The sequence below is a fragment of the Balearica regulorum genome, chromosome 1 (assembly GCF_011004875.1).
Source record: "Balearica regulorum gibbericeps isolate bBalReg1 chromosome 1, bBalReg1.pri, whole genome shotgun sequence".
Classification (NCBI taxonomy): domain Eukaryota; kingdom Metazoa; phylum Chordata; class Aves; order Gruiformes; family Gruidae; genus Balearica; species Balearica regulorum.
The window spans coordinates 78,457,053-78,480,254 of NC_046184.1; the positions used below are offsets into that span (position 1 = coordinate 78,457,053).

General features: G+C 36.8%; 2 protein-coding genes across 2 annotated transcripts in view; one reads left to right on the forward strand and one right to left on the reverse strand.

Moving 5' to 3' along the window:
* FAM118A (family with sequence similarity 118 member A) overlaps positions 1 to 3,954 on the forward strand; it is a 32,044-nt gene extending 28,090 nt beyond the window's left edge. The window contains exon 9 of the mRNA XM_075760267.1: positions 3,908 to 3,954. Coding sequence (XP_075616382.1) covers positions 3,908 to 3,939 — 32 coding nt within the window. The 3' untranslated portion in view covers positions 3,940 to 3,954. The remainder of the gene's footprint in view (positions 1 to 3,907) is intronic.
* Positions 1 to 23,202, reverse strand: part of SMC1B (structural maintenance of chromosomes 1B) — a 38,499-nt gene that overhangs the window by 12,579 nt on the left and 2,718 nt on the right. Inside the window, exons 3-17 of the mRNA XM_075760288.1 lie at positions 22,938 to 23,046; positions 21,578 to 21,781; positions 20,992 to 21,230; positions 20,275 to 20,530; positions 18,800 to 18,940; positions 16,465 to 16,547; positions 15,244 to 15,451; positions 12,159 to 12,344; positions 9,636 to 9,815; positions 8,460 to 8,606; positions 7,696 to 7,833; positions 7,077 to 7,193; positions 3,827 to 3,933; positions 1,995 to 2,136; positions 406 to 551 (exon numbers count right to left, since the gene is read on the reverse strand). Coding sequence (XP_075616403.1) covers positions 406 to 551; positions 1,995 to 2,136; positions 3,827 to 3,933; positions 7,077 to 7,193; positions 7,696 to 7,833; positions 8,460 to 8,606; positions 9,636 to 9,815; positions 12,159 to 12,344; positions 15,244 to 15,451; positions 16,465 to 16,547; positions 18,800 to 18,940; positions 20,275 to 20,530; positions 20,992 to 21,230; positions 21,578 to 21,781; positions 22,938 to 23,046 — 2,403 coding nt within the window. The remainder of the gene's footprint in view (positions 1 to 405; positions 552 to 1,994; positions 2,137 to 3,826; positions 3,934 to 7,076; positions 7,194 to 7,695; positions 7,834 to 8,459; positions 8,607 to 9,635; positions 9,816 to 12,158; positions 12,345 to 15,243; positions 15,452 to 16,464; positions 16,548 to 18,799; positions 18,941 to 20,274; positions 20,531 to 20,991; positions 21,231 to 21,577; positions 21,782 to 22,937; positions 23,047 to 23,202) is intronic.

Genomic DNA, 23,202 nt, shown 5'->3' on the forward strand with positions numbered 1-23,202 from the left:
ATAAGAACACTGAAATCAGAAAAAAAAAGTCTCATTAATTGAACTAACTGTACAATTAAAAAAAAAAGAGAGAGAAACTACCAGCAAACTTAATACATTGTAAGCTAATATGTACTTACCAGAAATCACAAGATCTAACACTAGGTAGATAATAAGATAATGTTATTACGTATGGTTTATGAGATGGCTTTCATGAAATAATCATCTGGTTCACATTACTTTTGGGAACCACATACCGAATTAGAAACACTTTTTAACTAACGCATACCACGAATGCAAATTACCTTGTCTCTAATGAATCTTCCACAAGAAAACAGAACAAGAGCAATTCAAACATCTGATCACTAAACCTCTTCTAAATATTACCACATTAGTCATTTTCCCAGGAGTACAATTAGTAATTACCTATTAAGAGTTAACAACGTCTTTCTGAACTCTTCAACTTCATTTTGGGTTTTTGTAACCTCTGATTTATGAGCACTTAATCTATTCTTAAGATGTTGCTGCTCCTCCACAATTTCATTCACTTTTTTTAGAAGCTTTTCCTCATCCTGCATAGAAATACATACATTTTTAACCTTTCACCAAAAAGCTTGATATGGAACCTTTATTATACAGAAAGAAAGAGTTGAAAGTTTAAATCTGTTACAATACATTCAAATGTGTTACAGCCCAAAATCCAAAAGGCACTGAGAAAACAGCCTGTCTTACACATAGGAAGATCCAGTTATTTTGTATACAGAGGCGCTGCCAGCTCTGGATTTGTGACTGTACCGGACTAAACTATAAAGCCATCAAACAAGGCAGGGATCCTAGGACACAAGATCTGCAGGCTACTCCCTTTTCCTCGATTAATCACTCAGCCCTGCAAGAAGGATCCCATCTACTGTACATCTACAACGTATTTAGCAACACCTCAGGTAACCTGACATCCTTTAAAAAGTATTGCTTATTAAAGATAAATCCCAGGTAATCCACAGAGAACAAAGAATCTGCGGAGGTACTCTAGAAGAGTCTTCCGCTATATAACCCATATTACTGCTAAATTGCTAAAAAAAAAGTGCTAGAATATAGTAAACCTAATGCTACATGCATGAAGACATGGTCCTTATGAGACTAATATTATGGCAACTTAATCAAGACACACTGCTGCTGCAGTATCCGAACAAAGTACCTTCAGAATGTAATACAAAACAATCCTTCTCCAGGACAAAAATACCTGAATTTATTGTCATATTTCAGAAGAATTATGCACACAGGCATGAAGTTAGACATGTTTTTGTGCATGACTGAGCAAGGGTCTATTGTTTTTCCTCAGTATCAGAAATACACGTCTTCTAATGTTAAAATAGAGTTCAAATGATGCATGTGGGGGTTTTCGCCCACTTTGGGGTAGTTCTACATTTCCGTTTTGTTTTTTATTCAGAGCACTATTACCCATCTTTTCTCCTTCACTTTCCAGTGCATCGGAAGCAGTTTATTTAACAAGCAGCATTAACACAACAAAAAATTACTCATGAATAACACTATTAAGGAGGAATCCATACACATCACTTCAACTAAAAGTCTAAATTACTTTTCATATAATTATTTTAAATTTTATTAGTGGCTGCGAAGCACCTTATAAAGATGCAAAGCACCAGGGTTGTTTACTATTACGCAGAAAATCTTCTAAAGAATCTCAGCCATATGCTACTAGTCATATGCTGCCCTTTCATATAAGCTAAACACAATATAACACTGTACATACAGTAATCCCAAATTTGATTTTTGGTAATCTTATTTTTAGTAAGTATCCTAATATGACAGGTTATTCCAAGATTAAAATAATATGCAACTGCATTTTTTTTTAACATTTACAAAGTCAACACTGAATTAAGCCCTAGAAGAATTACTCAACAGCATCAACTACATTGACTCAAAATTGTAATTCAATGCATTCTTTCCTCTCAGTCCCAGATAAAGATATATATACATATATATTTTACAGTTACCTTCTGTAGCCCAGTAATCTCAGCTTCATCTTTACGAATGGTCTCTGTCAACTTGCTGACTGCGTTTGTTAGTTTTTGTAGATGATCACGATTATATTCCAGCTGAATGTTTAGCCGTGTCTTCTGATTTTCAAACTCCAGTCTAATCAAAGTACAGTATTTCAAACCAATGCTTACAAAGCAGGCTAGTAACTGTGATTTTAAGTTATTCCAAGATACATTTTCACTTTGACTATTTCGGTAGCGTTTTTACATCTTCTACATGAACACAAAAACTTGCATATATTAGGACTACTGATTCCACTATACCACATCGTGTGGATATACTGGAACTTATTAAAATACAGGGATAATAGTTCAAAAAATACAATATAAAGATACACTATGGTCACATTTAATATGGAAAGTAACACTAGAAGGTCAAGTATCTCAGTATGAATAATATACCTGTAAATTATGCAGATATGAGCCGGAAAGAAACTACACTGATGCTGTGTATTTATCCAATGCCTGCACTCCCTGCTCTGCCTCCACAAGGCTCCTAGTCAGCTGGCATGTGTGTCTACCTGAATGCTAGAAGGAACCCATCTCAGCTAGGAGATGACAATTAAGAGGCATGAGATCAGAGCTTTTTAAGCCATATTCAGCCTTGGTTATCATCTCTCAATTGAGACCTGCAGTTGTGTGTAGGGGTACAATGGCAGAAACTTCTCCACATGCTGCCTTGAGAAAGGACTGAAGTAAAACTAAATGGCTGTTCACAGGAAGGTCTCCTCTCAGCTGGTACTGTCTGCCTCTGAGCTTTGAGCTTCCCAAATGACTTACTACTAGCGCTGCATCTCTTGATCAGGCAAAAGGGTTGGAACACCACCAGCTACAGGCTCTTTAGCAAGAAGGCACCATAGCACAGGCTTACAGGACTACTGATGGCAAGTTAGGGCATAAGCAAGGCCAAGGCTGTATGTGCAGTGTAGCATAAGACTATGCAAAACCTCCTCTTTTCATTGTTCTATGACTAACTTCTTACCCCTTCACCAGACTTAAGTTCTTACAAACATAAATAAATGATCAAATCACTTCAGCCAGCAGGTGCTTTAACTGCAACTGAATGCGCCGCACTACCACCTCACGGCAGCCCTAGCCAAAAATATACACTTGGACCCGTTTCAGAAAACCAGAGAGTCTCTTAGCAGCTGAAGAGATAGCTGAGAAGAAAATGGAGTTCAGTGCTAGCCATTACACTAGTCATGCAGAAAAGGTGTATTTTCTATAAATAATGTCAGGAAATGCACAAACTATCATTTGCCTCAAAAAGCCTGTAGGACAAGCAGACAGTTCCTTTTAACATTTTCATTCTTTAAGATATAAATGTGTGGTCCTGTGACATGTGCCTGTTTGAGGGGAATACCAGTTGAGGTTGCCTGTGAGAAAATTAAGATCCTGTTTTCCTTAACAGCATGTTCCTACACCAAAACACTTACACCCAGTTCTCCTTTAAGATTTTTGATACACGAGTGAGCCTTCATGTCATCCTCAATTTGTGATAGAGTCACTTTTCAATGTGGATTTTAGAAAACTATTCTTTGCTTTTCTACACTAGTGCTATAAAAGTAGTGAATTTTACCTTTCAAGTTTGTAGCAAAATGTCACTGACTAACTGTCCAATAAACCCAAACCAAAGCAGTGCAACCGCTAAATAGTCTTTGTAGTGATAATATAATCTTTTACAGTCTTCTGTGTTTTTGTGGTATTTCCTGTGATGGTGTTACTCATTTAGCAGTGTGCCCAATTTAATACAAACCACTTTTTTACATTTCAATTACAAATACCACCTTCTCTTATCAATCTCCTCTTGTTGTCTCACACGTTCTTGTTCATACACACGAATATTTTCTATACCAATTTCTTCACAGAACTCCTGGAAAACAGCATCTTCAGCCTTTGAATAGAGAGAAATGGACCAAAACATGTTTATGCTATCTTGGCACTCACAGAAGTAAAACATTTAGACAATCACTGTGCTACAGGCTGGATTTTCAAGGTACTTCAAAAAACAGCAAACTGAACTACTAAGAAGTAATCTGTACTTGACATTTTCAAGTAACACTTTCAGTGCAAGTGCTAGATGCAAGGCATATGATCTGCAAAAGGTAACTATTACCTAAGCTCTTACTGACAGCACCTCATCACTCCAAAGACAATTAAAGTCATCACAGTGTAACCAACTTCCCTGGTTCTGCCCAGTCAACTGAAGAAGAAAAAGCGGAATGGTACAGAAGACACTAATCAGATACACCAAGTTTCCTGATGTAGCTCAGGTCTTCCTTTTAATCCTTTCAAGTGATCCATAAGTATTAACTGCTATATTCCATTTATAGCAAAGCCACATCAAAAAAACTGCTACAGTGTCTTTCCTTTTCTAATTATACAGTATATACTATCAAAAGCTTCAGACAAAAACAGTCTGAAAATTTTAATGGAAAATTTAAGCAGGCAAATAGGTACTCTGCATATGGCAGGACTGAACAAAGAAATAGCAACAGCCAACAGCATTTAAAAGGAAACTCAATTTTAAGAGAACTTTACAGGTCAAAACCTAATATAGTTCATACTGTTTTGGTATGCAGGCTTGTTTAACCAGGTATCAAATACTACATCAAATCAAGTTATACTATTCAAGTAACACTATTCATCAGAAACTGATGACCAGCCTCCATTTGTGTTTTTTGTTTTGTTCTGTGTTTTTGGTTTTTTTCTTTTTTCTTCAGAACAAGCAAAAGTTCCCTGGATTTGGAATTCTTATGACCTAAACATCTATGACTTTCTCAGAGTTTGCAGGTGACACACATCTGCACTCCCTTGGTGCCTGTACCACAAATAAGACAGAGAACATGCAGCAATTTTTGCTTTTTTTACATGCAGAATTCCACAGATTAATCCAAGACAGACTGATGAGAATGGGTCAGAGGCCAGGAGTTAAGTTGCACATGTACTATACACTTCAAGTAACTCGAGAAAGTGGTGAGGAATCTCTCTTTCCCTAAGAATCTACATTTACACAAGCACCTAGGTGCAGGGCTGTCAATTTTCCAGATAAAATTGCAGCACCACTTTTCCATAGTTTGTACCAGATTTGTTTGGCAAGAGTAGGAACAAAACAACTTCCAGAGAGAAGAGATGAGGTGCCTATTTCTCAGAGAGGCCGGAGTTATTGTCTACCCTAGTGGAACACAGTATGAAACCCCTCTTAGTACTAGATGAGGCTTTACTACTATTCACTTCACTGAATGGCTTCAGCCTTTCCACAATACTCAAAAGCTTTTGAATTTGCCAGCAGTCTGCATGAACTGTTCTGGGGACCATCTGAAGATTAGAGAATGACAGGAAAAATGAAGTTTAAGATGGCGGAGCAGTCTATAGAAAAAACAGCTGGGAAACCTAACTGTTGGATCACATATCATAGAGAACTTTTCCTGTTGCTGATAAAAAGAAGAAATAAGCAGGTTCTAATAACAAAAGCTGTTTAGTACCATAACAAGTAATGAATTTGGACAGGCAGGGATAGCACAAGGTTCCTAAGCTCTGCATCAGCGATCCCTGAAAATAGACAGAGAGCAAAAGAAGTCTCAGCTGTATCACAGGTTAGCTCCATCTTCCATGAATTGGCCTCCAAACGAATGTAGGCATACAACAGTCTTGAAAACAGAAGCAAAAACCAAAACAAACCCCAAAACCACAACATCCAAAAAACCCCAACAAACCCAAAACATCCCTTTCCCCCCAGAAAACACCCACCCACCCAAACAAACCCAAAACAGTAGAATGAGGAATTTGCTGACAATCATCATGCACACCTCAACCATTCTCCAAGGGTAATCAGAGTGCACAGAAAGTAAAGCATGGATATTGGTTAATTCCTAGGAAGAGAAAAGAATCTTCACACAAGGCTGCTCTTTATCTATTGTTCTAGTACATAGTGGTGCAACAGGTCATCACCTAGCTATGACACCTGTAGAATTCAGAACAAAGCACTCCAGCAGTGCTGAGGACTGTTCTCAGCTCTAGAAAACTGATACAGAGCTCGCTTCCTAATGGCATGAGTATGCCTGATCTATTCTGCCTACGGGCTGCAGAAGTGGTGGGTCTTCTCTTCTCCAGATGAAAAGATATTGATAGAGCATTTCCATGTAGATACTGAACAGATCCTGCTATGACTGCATGAGAATGCATGGGTGACTATCCTTCTGAAAATCAGAAACTCTCTACCCAGTGGGTGCAATTCTTACTGAGAGATTTGCAAATCTTGTGGGTGTATACAAACTTCAGTGTATGTACATGCTGCCACAGATTCACAATGGCCAGGAAGACTTCATGCCAAAAGAAACTTACAGTCTAGTCGTGCAGTCACACTGCGTAGTTATCCCTCCACAAAAAGGAAAGCTCCTGTAACTACAGTTTCTTACAAAGGACGCGGACATTACAGTCTGAGAAAGAATAAGCTGAGACTTACCAAATTTTACCCTCAGGCCATGAAGGGCCTAGAGAGTATTTTACTGGGATTTGATCTACAGTGAAAGTTTGCACTGAGAGCTCTAAAGCTGGGAACTTTGTAGTATTGAGCAAGGACAATCCATCAAAGAGTAAATCATATTTATTAGCAGAGCAGGAAAAGGTGGGGGAACGTCAACCTATGTTCTTCAAACTCAAAAATTTTCTTCTATGTCAAATGAAATTACAGTGTAAATATTAAGTAAAGCTTCATCTAATATTCAAGAAGGAGATGGATTTGGTTGGTTAAGTTTGTGTTTGGCACATAAAACTCACATAATTTTGATTTTAAGGAAAATGATTTGCAAAGCTATGATACATATATACCAACATCCAAGCGCATTTCTGTTCACGGTTACCTTGGTAAGAAAGGTAGAGAACATGGGAAGATTGCTGAACTAACTTATAACTCTTGTCAACAAGGTAGTTTACAAAGTCAAAAGTTGTCCAAGTTCTGGAAGTCAGTAGGAACAGAAAAGTTTCTGTAGTACAAGAGCATCGGCTGTTATATATGACTATGACAGACGGCATTACCTCATTAATTTTTTTCTGAAATTCTTGTATTTTTTCTTTTTTTTGTGCTACTCCTTCATTCAGCATATCATGCTGAGACTCAATATTTACCAGTTCGCTTTCCAGTTTTGATTTTTCCTAGATAGAAAGAAAGGAATAAGACAGTAATTTTTCTTAATAGGATGATCATCTACCTAGAAATTAACAGACAGTTCTGTTCCAGATGAACTGTATTTTTCTGATTAAAAACATTACATATTTTCTTCCCAAATGGCACTTACCCATTATTATTGTTGATTTGCATGCAACGATTAGTTTTAATAAAGAGAAAAGCAAATTACTTAGTAAGTATAATTTAAAGTGCATTTTGACCCATAGACCTCTGAAGGTTACTAAATGATAAACTAAGCTTACCAAATTCAAATTTAAAACCTAAAATAGAAAAAGCCTCATGTAAATTACTCTGTAATCTTGGGGTTTTTATATCTCGTATTTTATTAATTCCTCAGTCAGAACTGCAGTATATAAAACTTAAACTGAATTAAAAAAACCCACAACGTAATGAAGTAGTATTTATTTCGGCTTAGTTAAAAAAAATACAGTTATTAAACATGAATATTATAAAAGCTTAGTACTATACCGTGTAGAGATTGGCAAGATGTTTCTTTTTAATAAGTTCTAATTCACTCTGTGAATATTTAAGCCGTGTCTGAATTCCGTGGCATTGAGCATGCAACTGCTTCAAGTCAGCCTCCTTACGTTTGACCTTCATTAAAACCTACAAAAACATTACAATGGGAGGAAAAGCATTTTAAACAAAAGACGACTTATTTGGAAATCACTTATTTTTCAGATTCATACAGTACATAAAGCTAGCCTCACTGACACAGGCTCCATTCAAGGTAAATGTTGATAGCATTGGTCACATTCAACAGTCATTTTGTAACAGATTTATTTCTCAAAAGAAAGCATATGCTTGCAAATTCCTAAATTCCTACTCTATCCCTCCTCCAAAATGACTAGAGGTATGACTAATCATTTTACACTGACAGGTTTTAGTCCATGCAAATATTTTCACGTTGACAAAACGTATCACCTTTTTCACTAAAAGTCTTTACATACTTTGAACAACAGCTCTTTTTCCTTGAAGGATCTTGTATCAACAGTGTTGTCCTGGTTCCCAACCTCTGTGATATGTGTACCAACCCACAGCTAAAGACAGAGACCTCAAGTTTATTATTATTAAGTAGACGAGGATAAACATCTGTTATGTCATGTCTGTATCTTCTAGAAGTTTTCAAAAATCATCTTTTTAGAAAATCCTCTTCCCATAGCTAAATTAAGTTAGCTACAACTTTAACTCCTTTATGTCTTTTGCAGTTAAGTGCTTTTTAAGAGACCTACCTTTAATTCATTTATCAAGCTATCTCTTCTTTCTTTCATTTTATTCATTTCTTTATCATCCCAACATCTAGCTTTAAATCTTAAATCACTTGATCCTCCAGAAATCACTCCAGATTTCAAAAATAAAGTTCCATCAAGAGCCACTGTCTGGAAGAAAAAAAAAAATATAAAAAATTAAAACCAAATAAATCTGAACACAAAGCAGCCAAAATATCCCATGAACTAGTGCACCAAGATACAGTAGTTAAACAAGTGACAACCACATTTTAGTTGGACTCCTATATTTTCTCCTGTTCCAAACCTGCTAAAATGATACATGAAGTCACAAAAAAGTCTGTTGTTTCTTGGCACTAATCATGTTTTGGTATTATTGCAACTGATCCGAAAAGGAAGTGAAATTGTATAATTTTCTTGTATTTAGGAAATTACTGTGAGACATTTGTGTCTACACTGGCAACTTAGAAGGTTATGTCTGGCTCAGTAGAGCAAACCAAGCAACATGATAATGGAGTGAAGGAAAACAGCTCATTTGTAAACAGAAGGTATAAATTTTAGTAAAGAATGTAGGTGGTTTTGTGACTTAACTGGATTCCAAGTAAACATGATTTCACACTCCAACTTAAAGCTGTTTCAATCAAGATTTTAAAAGGTTTTAATAAGTGCATGAAAGGGCTCTACAGACTGTGACAGCAATAGAGATATGGATAAGAAGAAAGAAATGCAGGAAGAGACAGAGAAGCTTCCAGTCCTCAACACAGTCTACATCTACAACTAAGAGATTCTGTCAGTTATTTTAAAGGACTTTTGAAAGCATTTCTTCACAGAAAAGCTAGCAAGACAAAGTTTGTATTTTTAAATTAGACAGTTTTAAGAACAGCATTATCCCTCCTTCCTCCTCCTCAAGAGGACCATACCAAGAAACATATTGGGACACTAACTATCCTCTAATTTGCCTCCTTTTCCCAGGAAATCACTTAAACATACTGCCATACAAAGGAAAATAAAACCATGTAAAATATCTGGGGGTGTATTTGTGTGGGAATAGACTAGACAGTGTAGTACCATTCTGTGTTTATCTGCAATACTTCACGGGATGTTTATAGAAGAACCATTTAAATGGCATCAAATACATAACTGCAATAAAAAAAACACATGAAACAAAATTCAGCTTCTTACTTTCAACCTCACTGGTCCATCAAACGCTATTTGTTTTGCTTCTTTAACTGTTTCACAGACCAAGCCATTCCCACTCACAAACTGAATCACTTTTTTCAGTGGAGCAAATGGGGTTTGTACAACATCCACCATCATTTTAGCTCCTTTTATCTCTCTTAATTTTTCATTGATTGGTTTAACCTGTAAAACAAATAAGCTGTGTTTAGAATCAATGTTATACTAGCAAAGCATGTCCAAATCCAAGTAGTCTGGGGACCGGACGTACAAATAAACAGAATAAGAGTTTCAGTCGCTACAAGACTAGGAATAGATCTGGTTTTCATATTCTGTGTATACTAAAGTCCTTAAATCTGTACAACCTATTTCACTGTGTGTGAAATACAAGTATGGTAATGCATGTAGCATGGGGGATAAACAAGATGAGTTAAAGATCTGTGAGCAGTTGCAGGGCTACAATTTTCTTGGGATCACGGAGACATGGTGGGATGGCTCCCACAACTGGAGTGTTGCAATGGAGGGACAGAGGGTCTTTAGGAAGGACAGGCTGGGAAGACGAGGAGGTGGAGTTGCCCTGTATGTGAGAACAGCTGGAATGCATGGAGCTCTGCCTGGGGAAGGACCATGAACCGACTGAGAGCTCATGGGTAAGGACTGAAGAACTGGTAAAGCAACATTTTAGTGGGTGTCTGCTACAGGTTGCCTGACCAGGAAGAACAAGTGGATGAGGCCTTCTACAGGCAGCTAAAACCACCATCACATTCACAGGCCCTAGTCCTCATGCAGTGATTAACCCACTCCAATATCTGCTACAGGGACAACACAGCAGGACATAAGCAATCCAGGTGGTTCATGGGAAGCATCAATGACAACTTCCTCACCCAAGTGACAGAGAAGCCAATGAGCAGACGTGGTCTGCTAGACCTCATAGTCACCAACAAGAAGAGGCTTGCTGGGGATGGGAAGGTCAAAGGCAGTCCTGGCTGCAGTGAGCACAAGAGAGTTCAGGGTCCTGAGAGGAGGGAGCAGGGCAAAAGGCAAACTCACAATCCTGGACTGCAGGAGAACAGACTATGGCCACTTCAAACATCTGCTTGGTAGAGTCCCATGGAATAAAGCCCCAGAGTAAAGAAGAAGAGGGACCCAATAACACTGGTTAATATTCACGGACCACCTATTCCAGCCTAAAGAGCTATCATCCCAACGAGCAGGAAATCAGGCAAAAACCCCAGGAGGCCTGCACAGATAAACAAGTAGCTCCTGGCAAAACTCAAACACAAGAAAGAAGCATACAGAAGATAGAGGCACTGTCCAAGCATGCAGATAAGGGGTTAGAAAAGCCAAAGCCCAACCAGAATTGAATCTGGCAAGGGACGTCAAAGAAATGGCTTCTGTAAGTACACAGGTGATAAGAGGAAGGCTAGGGAAAATGTGGGCCTGCTGCTGAGGCAGGGGACCTGGTGATACAGGATATGAAAGAAACTGATGTACTGAATTTCTTCGTCACCTCGGTCTTAACTAGCAAGACAGCCTCTAAGAATCCCAGGTTCCAGAGACCTGGGATTTTTCCAGGGGGAAAGTCTAGAACAAGGAAGACATACCCTTGATGGAAGGGGATCAGGTCAGGGAATGCTTAAGCAAACTGGATGTACATAAATACATGGGTTCTGATGCGATGTAAACGCCAGTGCTGAAGGAGTTGGCTGATGTCATTGCAAGACCACTCTCAATAATCTGAATGATCACGGCAACTGAAAGAGGTGCCTAAGGACTGGAGAAAAAACAGAGTCACTCGTGTGTTCAAAAAGGGGCAAGAAAGAGGACCCAAGGAACTACAGTCAGCCTCAGCTTGATCACTGGGAATATGAAGGAGCAACTAATCCTAGCAACCATTCCCAGACACATGAACAACAATAAAGTCTTGGAGTAGTCAGCATGGATTCACCAAGTTGGTCATACTTGATCAACATAATAGCCTTCTACAATGAAATGACTGGCCTGGTAGACAAGGGGAGAGCAGTGGATATTGTCTACTTAGACTTCAGTAAGTATTTCAAGTATTTCAACACTGTCTCCCATAAGATCCTCATAGAGAAGCTGATGAAATATGGGCTGGATGAACAGACATGAAGTAGACTGAAAACTGGCTGAACAGACAGGCCCACAAGCTGGTGACTGGTGGCACAAAATCCAGTTGGAGGCCAGTAACTAGCCATGTCAATACTGGGACCAACCACGTTTAACATCTTTATTAATTATCTGGATGATGGGGCAGAGTATACCCTCTGCAAGTTTGCTGATGACACAAAACTGTGAGGAATAGCTGATATGCCAGATGGTCATGCTGCCAAGCCAGAGGGACCTCTGAAGGCTGGAGAAATGAGTCAACAGGAAGCTCATGAACTTCACCACGTAAGTGCTTTGCCTCAACACTTAAGCCTATTTTAGTTAAGCTTAAATAATTCAATATTGAGATTTTCAAGTGTATTAACTTGCTGATGACAGGAAAAAGAAAAATGTACTTACATCGAGGTAATCCAAAGCAAGAAAAGTTTCAGGTTCAGCTCGTTCTTGTTTTAGGAACCGAATACAATCTCTTGCTGTTTTTTCAGTGGCAACAACAATAGCAGTCATGTATTTGCTGAATACCTTGGTAACAGCAAGCTGGTATTTTTTATGAATAGGATGACACAGGTCAAGCAGTCTTCCAAACTGAAAATAAAAATACAGAGAAATATTAACATGTTATTTTAGATATCAAATAGTATTTCTTCATACAAGATACTGAAGTAGTAAGAGGAAAATGTGTCACCTATCTACCAGCTGCACTCTCTTACAATGGCTGTACATCAGAAAAAAAAAGAAATTGTAGCAGTCATCAATCCAAATTGCAAAGCATGCCCTCAAAATCTGAAGGGATTTAATTTTTTCCCCTGAGGTTACCGTTATGTATCTCAATGTTTTAATCAGACTCCCTAGCATACACTTCTAGAAGTATGACAGAATGACAACAGCAAAGTTAGCTAAACATCGTTTTTGGAAAAAGTATCTAACACACAGCAAGATCTTTGAATGACAATAAGGTCTTAAAAAACCAGAACTGTTAACTGGAAAATGGTAGCAAGAGAGGCACTATTCCAGTTTCAACCCAAAAAAAAGAAGTATCTGCTTACTTTAGTAGCATGAAAAGAATAAAACCTGCTTTTCTTGTACTGCATAGTCCAAATAATCAAGCCTGTTTTGCCATATATTCAGGTAACACCTCCACAGATAAAACCGATCAGGTCTTTGCTGTACATGCTCCCTAAAGATCTTTTGTTCCATTTCTGTAATTATAAGGTACAGTTGAGCTTTCCCTGAGTGATTAAAGCTACTAATGCACATTCTGAACATTACAACCTTGTACATTATAATTGTTCATGCAAGAACAATTTTTCTGCTTGTTGACATATAGCTACTGATCTGCTCTTGCATATCTACGGTTTTATCCTTATCAAATTTTAAGAAATGAGAAAAGGAAGACAACTGGTAAGAGTTGTATGATAGGTCATCCACAGTATTATCTCATGAATGATATAACTGAGATAATTTCCAGTAGATCAAATCATCGCCTACTATGATCTACTTTCCTCCTCTTCTCTTGACAAATGTTCTCCCTTTTCTGAAAAAAAAAATGGAAGCAAGGGTAACATGTGACACGGCAAAGGTCTTTCTTTAGTTTCCTGGTTTTCTCATACAGTGTCATCTACTTGGATGTTTCTATGCAGCTCAGACACATGATGTTTCAGACATGCAAAATTATACAGAGGATATATACTTTCAGATATGGGCATTTAAGTCCAGATGGAATGTGAGATTTCTGTGAAAACAAATATTGACAGCCCAACTGAATCTGTAACAATAGCAATCTTGCCAATTAAAACTATCAATGTAGGAATGCTGTTTTGAAAATTAAATTGTAAAAACTGTCATCAGCTGCAAAGTTCACTTTGTTGATGAGACAAATCCGTGAAAATGGATGTATCACTTACACACTGGAAATCACATTACTGCATGGCTATTACAGCACCTGGAATGTTCACCAACCATCACAAGAATGTTTTAAACGAAGAACAGTAGCTTTAAAATGGACATAAAAACTAAACATATAGCAGCAGTATGCTATTTTTTGCCTTTGAAATCCAGCAGATTGACACCAAGATTTCTTCCAGTTCTGCCCAAGTACTTAGTGGACTACCAGAAGATAAAATGTGTCATGACCCTTCCATCCTGAGACTTTCATTTGGATTGTGTTCAGTAATCTGGAGTTAGTACACTGGAGTGTAAGGAGCAGCTCAGAAGCAACTCTGTTCCCTCATATGCTGGTGTTGGGAAAAACTATTGCAGGAACAAGAGTAACTGAAGCAGATATCATTAAGACCTTCTGTAATGGGATACTTTATGTAACCAATTTGACTTATCAAGTTTTCATTTGTTAGAAGCCATCACATCTGTAAGTACTCTTAAGCTTGCAGCTCCTGAAGCTAAACAACAGAGAACATCCCGAACACCAGCTCTCCCCAAAGCCAGCATGGTTATCACCAGTCTGATCCAGTTCTTTCCAAATAGGGATACCATCCAAAGAGCAAAAAGAGATACACCAATCATCTCTGATTTTTTTGAAACACCGTCTTAACATGAATGAAAACATTCTGCAGAACAGCTGAAAAGCAAAGTTCTTAATGTCTTGAGAAAACAACAGGATCAGACACTTGCCATGTTCTGAGGAGGTTTTGGAAAAGACCAAGAAGCAAAGTACAACTGAAAACATTTTATTCTTTATGTTCTTATGGCAGCAATAGGAAATGGAGGTATGTCACCTTCTAAACATTAAAAGATATATATATATATTTTTCCCAGTTTGTACATCTCAACTGCCTATGTGTATCAAAAAGGACTGATTATACTGAGACATGGCCAGAAGCCAACTATTCCATTCATTAGATTTAAATAAAAGTTCTTATTTGGAATGGCTGCCAGTGTTAGAGTAAATATTTTTAAGTGTCAATAAAAAGGTGTAAGTCTGACTCATAAAACAATGTCTGCCGACAATTCAGAATCAATAAACAAAATGCTTAAATTACTCTTCAGTAACGCCATTAAGTAAAATATGGTAACTGATAAGCAAAGACAGGCCACTTGGTAACATAAAAATCTCATGTACCCAAGCAAAATTGTCCTTTTGAACAAGTATTCTTTCTGGAATAAACGGTCTTACAGCTAACCTTCCTGTTCATTTGTTCAAAATAAGAAGGTCAAAAATATGTTTGAGGACAGAAGTAAACAAAACCAAAAAGAAAAAAAAATAAATCAAACACCATAAAATCAGACAAGAGATCAAAATTATTCTTTGACGCAAGCAGTAATCTGTCTAGTTCTGGAAAGTGAAAAATGACAGCATATGCTACTATTCTTTCAGTAATACTATTTCACCAAGTACACTCAAGCAAGCATAAAAATTTAGAATAATATTCAAGACCATCCAATTTACTCTAGCTGCTTACTCTGTATAAGGCAGAACTCTTAAATCTTAATTCTAAAATAAAGCATTTAAATGAGGTCATTCAATTACCACAGAATCTGGATATAGTCTTTTGAGACTTTCCAGAATCTCTGCTCTCATTTGCTGACGCCTTCCCTCATGGTAATCAATTTTGGCATTCTGCAGTTCACCAACTATTTTGTTCAATTCTTCATTCACTTCAGCCATTCGTATTGTTGAGTTTTCAATTTCCTTAGTTAGCACCTCCTCTTGCTGTTTTTTCTCTGCTAAAGATTCACTTTGAACAGAAGCAAAAATAGGAAAGCAATTTACCCTTTCATTTAGACAAGCTTTTAGCTTATAAAATTAAAGTCATTCTATGGTCACAGACTATGAGAATCATTAAAGATTTTAAGTATCTATAAGAAGCTACTTCTTACACAAGTTGCATTCTATAGTATAAGCTATTTTTAAGGTTTCAAAAGTGAGTTAGAGTTTCCACCTGTGTAACACACAACTGTACCGTTTTATCTTCCATCAAGAAAAGGTCTAATTTTGTAAAGCTAAGAAGGACTGAGAATTCTCATGCAAAGTTATGACTCACTTTACACACTGACTGAAGTCACTAAAGCTCTACCACACTCTACTACAACTACTTAATTAAAGCAATTTTGCATCACACCAATCACAAGGGGTCTGCTGCTCTCTGTCCACGGCAGAACTTTGTTCAGTACACAAACAGCATTAAGCCAAAGCACACATTACAGACGTATAGGAAAAGATAGGTTGGGAAGAAAAAAACCCCAAAACTCTGGAGATCACCTACTCTGACCTCCTGTACAAAACACAGGCTAATGTCAAAGTTAGTCCAGGTTGCTCAATGAAGGGCTTGTATACCTAATTTCACAATAAGTAAAAATCAGGTAGAAGATAAGACCCAGGAAGCAAGAACTGAGCTGTGCTAATAGCCAATATAAGTATTAACTGCTTCCTAAAGCAGCAGAACTGCCCTGTTCTCTCACTTAGAATTTGTACACTAATAGACCCATACCCTATCTGTAGGTGTGGAAATTATGTCACTAAAGAAATTAGAAGCAATTATAAAACTGTTTCAAACAACATATGGATGAGTCATCGTACTTCCTACTTTAGTCTGACAGCTAAAGTAACTGAACTGTTAGAATTAGTAAGAATTCTTATTAAAATTTGAAAGAATAAAAAAGAATTAGAAAGAATTAGAAACCTTCTATGTTAATTTGAAGATACATAATATGCAAGAAATCCAATTAGCTTTTAAATTTTTAACCATACGTGCATATCTTGGCATATTCTTCCAACTTCTCTATTCGTTTTTTATGCTCTTCTATCTGTTCCACAGTTTGTTTTATGTATGCCTATGCAATCACAAATAGAATGTGTTAAAAACGAGCCAGGGGAAAACAACAGTTTTATAGCACAATATAAAGCTCTTCATTCCAAGCAAGTACGGAGATAGATTTTTTCTTCCTTGTTGGTATTTCATGCTGAAGTAATAGCATCTCCTTTTCAACAGTACATCCCAAATTGCACCATGAATAAGAAAGGACAATTACTTTATCAAGGCCATTACTGGATTTTTCACATTTGGCTACATTTCAGAGAAAGCCTCTTCAGCACAAAGAATCACAACACCATCAAAGAAAATAACTTTAAACATAGTGTTAGTAAATTATAGGTGTTAAAACAAAACCAGTGCTTTCCTTAGTCCAAGATTAATAGAAGCTTTTTCCTAAGGACACATGACAAAGTTGACATAGAGGTTCCAAACTGACACGAAAGCAATGTACTAAAACCCAAACCAACAGTGAAACAAGTATTTTCAATTATTCAAATTGAATAAAAATACATTAACTGAAGCAAATTAAAGGGAAAAAAAATTGTTACCTACATATATTATTAAGCCTTAATTTAACTTCTGAAATCCTTGTGACCTTTTGAATAGCTCTAGGGATGGAAAGTCCCCAACCTCTTTGTGCATCTGCTTCAATGTTTGACTGTCCTGGATGTGAAATAGTTTACCTAATAGCTATCCAGTTTCCCACATTCCAAGTTGTGTCTGTTGTCTCCCATCCTAACACTGTGCACTTCTAAAAAGAGTGTGGCTCTGTCTTATTCATATCCTCCCATTAGGTAACTGCAGAGTGCAGCAAGGTCTCCTCTTCTCCTTCTCCAGGCTGAACAGATCCAGCTCTCAGCCTCTCCTCATAAGCCAGGTGCTCCGGTCCCAGCCAGCTTGGCAGCTCTCTGCTGGACACACTCCAGTATTTTTCTTGTACCGGGGAGCCCGGAACTGGACAGAGCATGCTAGATGTGGTCACGTACATGCTGAATTGTGAGGAGTGATCACCAAATGTTACTAGTACAGATAAATAATGCCAACTCTGAGTGGTCAGACATGCATTCTATGAAATCTCAAGTATCCCTTAGTTCTTTCTCTACAGTACAATGGGACTTGCAGAGTTTTAGAAGCACAAGCAATAGAATTTATTTCACTTCTTGATACTAACTAGGTTTTCCTAGTAACTAGTACTTCAAAAAAGAAAAAGTAGCATTGTATCAGAAGCAAATGGATGTACAAGTATTAATTTAGATATCATGGCAAGGATGACTTTACATCCTTGTAGATATACAGTGAAATATACACTTCTCCATACAAGTTTACACGTAGAAGAATGAGGTGTTGGGAACTCTAGAACTGGTAAAGTCTCATCTGATGGACTTTTAAGTTTTCTGAACATATGAAGCCTCATCCAAACCTTGACCCCATAACCAAATGGTGAAGAAATGCATGCTGGCTCTCCAGTTTCTTAGCAGGTGACAGAACTGCAAGGTTAGCATAGTTTGGGAAAAAACCCAAAAACAACAACAAAAATCCCCAAAACCAACCAACCAAAACCCCACAAAGCAAAAATGCCAAAACACTTAATAGGGCAAAGTTTCCAACAAAAGACAGATCATCAGCTGAGCTTCTGTCCTTTCTATTTTTAATCAGAAGCATCATGCCAAGTTGAACAATTACTTGGAAAATAGTTTTTCTAAAATACAACATGGTGACCAATTTATAGCAAAAAACATAAGTATTTTATTGTTGCATGTTCTTTTATCATTGCAGATCCAAAATCAGAAACAAAATGACAGCAGTGATCTGTATTCACACCAAGCACCCTGCCTCTGAAGTGCAATAGAAGAGTGGACATCAAGGAGACTGGTCCTTAAAAACATCTCAGTAAAGAGGTAGCTGTGATCAAAATAAAACTCTAAAGGGTGTGAGCATCATACAACAGCAGTAGGACATCTCAGAAAGAAAAACTACACTTAAAAAACCAGAACTGATTACAGTTAACCATATGTTCTGTAAAACATTAGAGCCAAAGCTTTCAAAACCAAATCCTCAATGTGGGCCCACACAACCATTTTCTGAACAAATTTAGAAACCATTTTACTAAATGTGTTGTAATACAAAAACTGAACTAACACTTGCAATATATCTCCTTTGCTGAGGATTTATGTCAAAGTATTTAACACATTCATATAGACATTTATACCAGAGAGAGGGGTAGAGAAACATTTTTCTCTTTAAAATGTAATTCTAGCATGATACAAATACCTCAACTTCTTTTTTCTTCCTCCGATTAAGTTTCAGTCTTTCTTGATCTGCTTTTTCTTCCCAGCGAAGTTTTTCTAGCTGCTGGGTTAGTGTAGCTACTTTCTTTCTTGCTATTTCCTTTAGCTCTCTATAGCGTTCCAACTGGACAAATAACGAAAAAAAATTTCAGTCCACTGACAGTGGGAAGACTCATGTTGTTACAGCCTCCATTAGTAATTGCCTACTTTATCACAACTAAGATTATGAAACCCACCCATTTCTCCAGAAGATCTTTCTAGCTACTAATTGCATTACAAGAAGTTATATTTTATTAGAGAAAGATTCAACCCAAAGGTTACACTTAATAGTTCTTGCCTGTAGTCTTGTTCTAGACTTCTAATGAGTCTTATTTTTCAGGAAAGTTTATAAAGTTGACAGTACTTTACAGTCAATCTCAAGGTTAACACTGTTTTCCCATTTTCACAGCCCAAAATTACTGCAAGTTTTAATATTTATAAATACAGCATTTTCATATTATCAAATAACTTTTAAAAGGTAAATACAAACATTTTAAAAACAGTCTTGCAAAATTATGACTAACTGACCAAATGTCTCTAAAGTGCAGAGTAGCAAGTTTCATAAACTAAAAGAATAACCCTGCAGGTTCTTCACTAACTGATCATAAACTATTTTAAGGAAGAGACAGTAGAGAAAAAGCAGCTAGCATGTAGTTTTAAAAGCGTTTCTGGCCATATGGTTGCAAAAATAGCCTCCTCAAATGTGAATTTACTATAAAGTAATGCAGTCCCTTCCTTCCAAAATAACTTAAAATAGCTCACAAGCTCACTAGCAGATGGTATGTGTACTACCAAGTCCTCTGTGCATTTTTGTTGTTGTCTTTTTTCTTTTTTCCCTAATTGAAGACATATTTCTGTACCTCAGCTGACAAGCCATTTCTCAAAAATTACCCTCTCACCTTGACACCCTAATGGAATAATTACATGTAACTAATCCACAGCTGGCAGTCCCTGTGTACAATCCTTCTGAAGTTTCCATCAAACTGTTCTCAACTTTTTTCACAGAAAATTCACTGCTTTCTTTAATAAGGTATCTTCTCACATTGCTTAGAGGTACTTAACACCCTAGGAGAGATGCTTACCACTTCCAATCTCACAATGGTGAGTATCTAAATCTCTATGCAACTTAGATTTACTTCCTAGAAGTGTTCCACATTTAGAACTTCTGCAAGATCTTTTTTCCCCTGCACCTCTCCAAGAAAGGAGACAGCCCACTCCCCCCAAGAGGCTCTATCATCACTTCTCTTCATACGATGAAACAGTCTCTAAATAAAAGTTACGATTTTCCTTTTGTTTGACCTCAACAGCAAAAAAGATCATTAGAAATTACAGGTTATTGGTGAAACAATGGTTTCTCTGTCATCTGTGGGGATTTTTGGACTTCACTAGTAAACAGTACTTTCTAGCTTCCCAATTCACCTGACTTTCTCCCAGCTCAATATCTGCTGCTCTCTGCAACATCTCTTCAGCTTTCTTCTCAAATGCTCTCCACGCCTTCTCAAGATCATTCAATTCTATTTCTAGTTCTTTTATGTTCTGCTTTTCCTTATCACAGGATTTCTCCTTGTCCCTTAGAGCTTTTTTAGACATTTCTACTTTCTTGATTTGGTATGCAGTGTTTTCCTTTGCTTTTATATAGAGGGGTCTCTGCTGAATAAGTGATGCTTCCAGAGTCCTAAAAAAAACAAAAACAAAAACACAAACCCAACCAACCAACCCACAAAAACAAACAAAACCCATCCAAATCAACATAACTAGAAAGAAAAAAAGGAAAAGAACCACCTCCTCCTAAACACGCATGCGAACTAAGAATCAGTTGTCAACTGCATGATTACATACTCACAGGTGATTTTTTTTTTTTAAATATACACTGAAAATAGAAATTTAAGAAGCGTAACTTTCTAAAAAATTTAACAGCAAACAAGTATTTATACAATGAAATAACTGACAACCTGGGCATGGTGGTGGAGGTGAAATCAATGTCTGGATATTACTTTAGTAAACTGCTACAAACTGACTTCCATAGTGTTGGGATATCACCCAATTGCTTTAACAGGAAATGCACGCCTGCCAAGCAATTCCCAGTGCAGACTATGCTATAACTCAGCTACCAGAGAATCTGATTGGAAAACCTACTTCATTTCTCTTTCCATGAGCTGTTGCTCTCTGTTTAGTACACCAAGCTCTTTTTTCTTGGCTCTAAATGAATCTTCTGCAGTAGAAAGAGACTCTTTCTTGATACTAGCCTCCATGTTCTTCTCATCCAAACTTTTTTTCAGAATGTCAATGTTTTTTTCATTGTGATAAAGCCGGAAAAGCTGCAGCTGTAGCCTTTCTTCATCCAGTTCCTTGAGAAGCATCTGGTAATGCTCTGCCTACCAACATTAAAATTTTATTTATGGTTTTATAAAATTCTAGTCCAAAGTGATGTAAGATGATGTACCAGTAGCTGTAATTCCAGTAATGTGCACTAATCATAAAATGCAAACAGGTAAGTCAACACTTAAATTAGTTATACTGGCAAACCTACACTTTCCTTTATTTAGATTTTATAATATGTATTCCTCTACCCTTTAAAATTATACTAAATTATTATATAGTATACCACACTGAAAAAATAACAGATGAAAACAAACATTTTTTAATAAAACCTGTATTTAAGTTCATAAAAGGTGCAAAATCTGAGATCTTAACATGCAAAAAAGGAGTAACTTTGAATTACCTCCTCTTTCTCTATCTTCGCTTGTTTGCGTTCTGCTGCAACACTTTTTTTCTTGTTATAATTAAACTGTGCATCCTCCTCTGCTTGCTGCATTTTTTTCTTTTTTCGTTCATAGTCTTCAGCATATTCCCATGAATTACTGATTTGTTCAAAGAGTTGAGTTCTCTCCTTCGGTTTCTTCATTGCAATTGATTCTACTGTTCCCTAGAACAAAATTACAAAAATATGCAGCACTGTAGATCCTTATATTGTCTAATGAATTCCTTTAAGAGCTAATAGTACAGATTTATCTCCAGATGTATTTACGGTTAAGAAAATTAGATGGAAAAACTTCTAGATTCAAACCCAAGGAAAAGTTTAGTACCAAAAGGAATTATCACCTAGCCACTTCACCTAATTAAATGACATCACTGACAGTTTTAGAATGTCAGATGTGGTCTATGAAAAACACCTTCAAACTAAATCAACCTGCACAAATCAGTGAGCAGTATCAGAATGAGCAATCTTCTTAGCCTCCTTTAAGGAACTGAAACTAATTTTCAGTGAAAAATAAAACTACCCACCACCACTACCGTTTTTCAAAAGCAAAACAGCTGAAATCAACATGCTAGACGATTACATGGATTCCCAAAGCTAATGGGCACACAGTTTTTGTCCATATGTTAGCTGCTCAAATCTTCACTGATCTGAAGGAATTACTATTTTCAGTAAAATGTAGGAAATAAAGTTTGTGATTTTTTATTCTATTTGTATAGTGGGCAAATGCCCTTATCATAGAAACTATTATCACAATACGAATCCATATATAGGGTTTCTGTAAAAGGGAAAAATTAGTTCTTCCTTGGGAATTTTCCTCAGCAACTGTAAGGAAGACAATCCTGAGAGACACATTCATTGTAAGTATACGGCACTGCTGATCTAGATCATTAAATACTTGTGAACTAATAACCCAGCAGGACTTTTAATCCCTCAATCTTAACAAAAATCCTATCAATTTTCAAGCCTCTTAACTAATAGGAGTGTTTTAAGATGGTATTATCTTTTCTTATTTACAACACTCCTAGAATTTAATACACTAAACATATTTGTAAATAGAGACCCACATTTTCTTATATATTCAGAATAATACAAGTACTCAATTTCTTCCAGATTAGCTTCTTTCTTACCAGTGTACTCATGTACAAACAAGCCCATTATTTCCATTTTGCAGTCTTGCAATTCCTGGCGTAGGTAAGGAAATAACGTATTGGCTTGAAACTAGCTAAGGCTGCCCTCTTTTCTAGTAAAGAGATAACTGTTTATTCCTATGAAATAATCGCAGAAGCTTTTATTTTCTTTACAAAGTACCTTAAATGCTCACCTGAAAAATAAGACAATTCCTAACTTTGACAAGTATGCCTATTTTTTCAAGCTCAGATATGTAAGTAGATCGGCTGACAGATTTATCATTGAAAAGAAATTCAGAACAACTACCTAAAGGAGGAAAGAAAAAAAAAGTTACTACAAAATGGCTACAACACAAAATCTACTGGAAAAGAACTAAACTAGTGGAACAATTTAACTGAGCAATTTCCTCAAAGAAAAAAACAGATTTCAATTACTCCCTTAGTCATTTCAGTAATTTC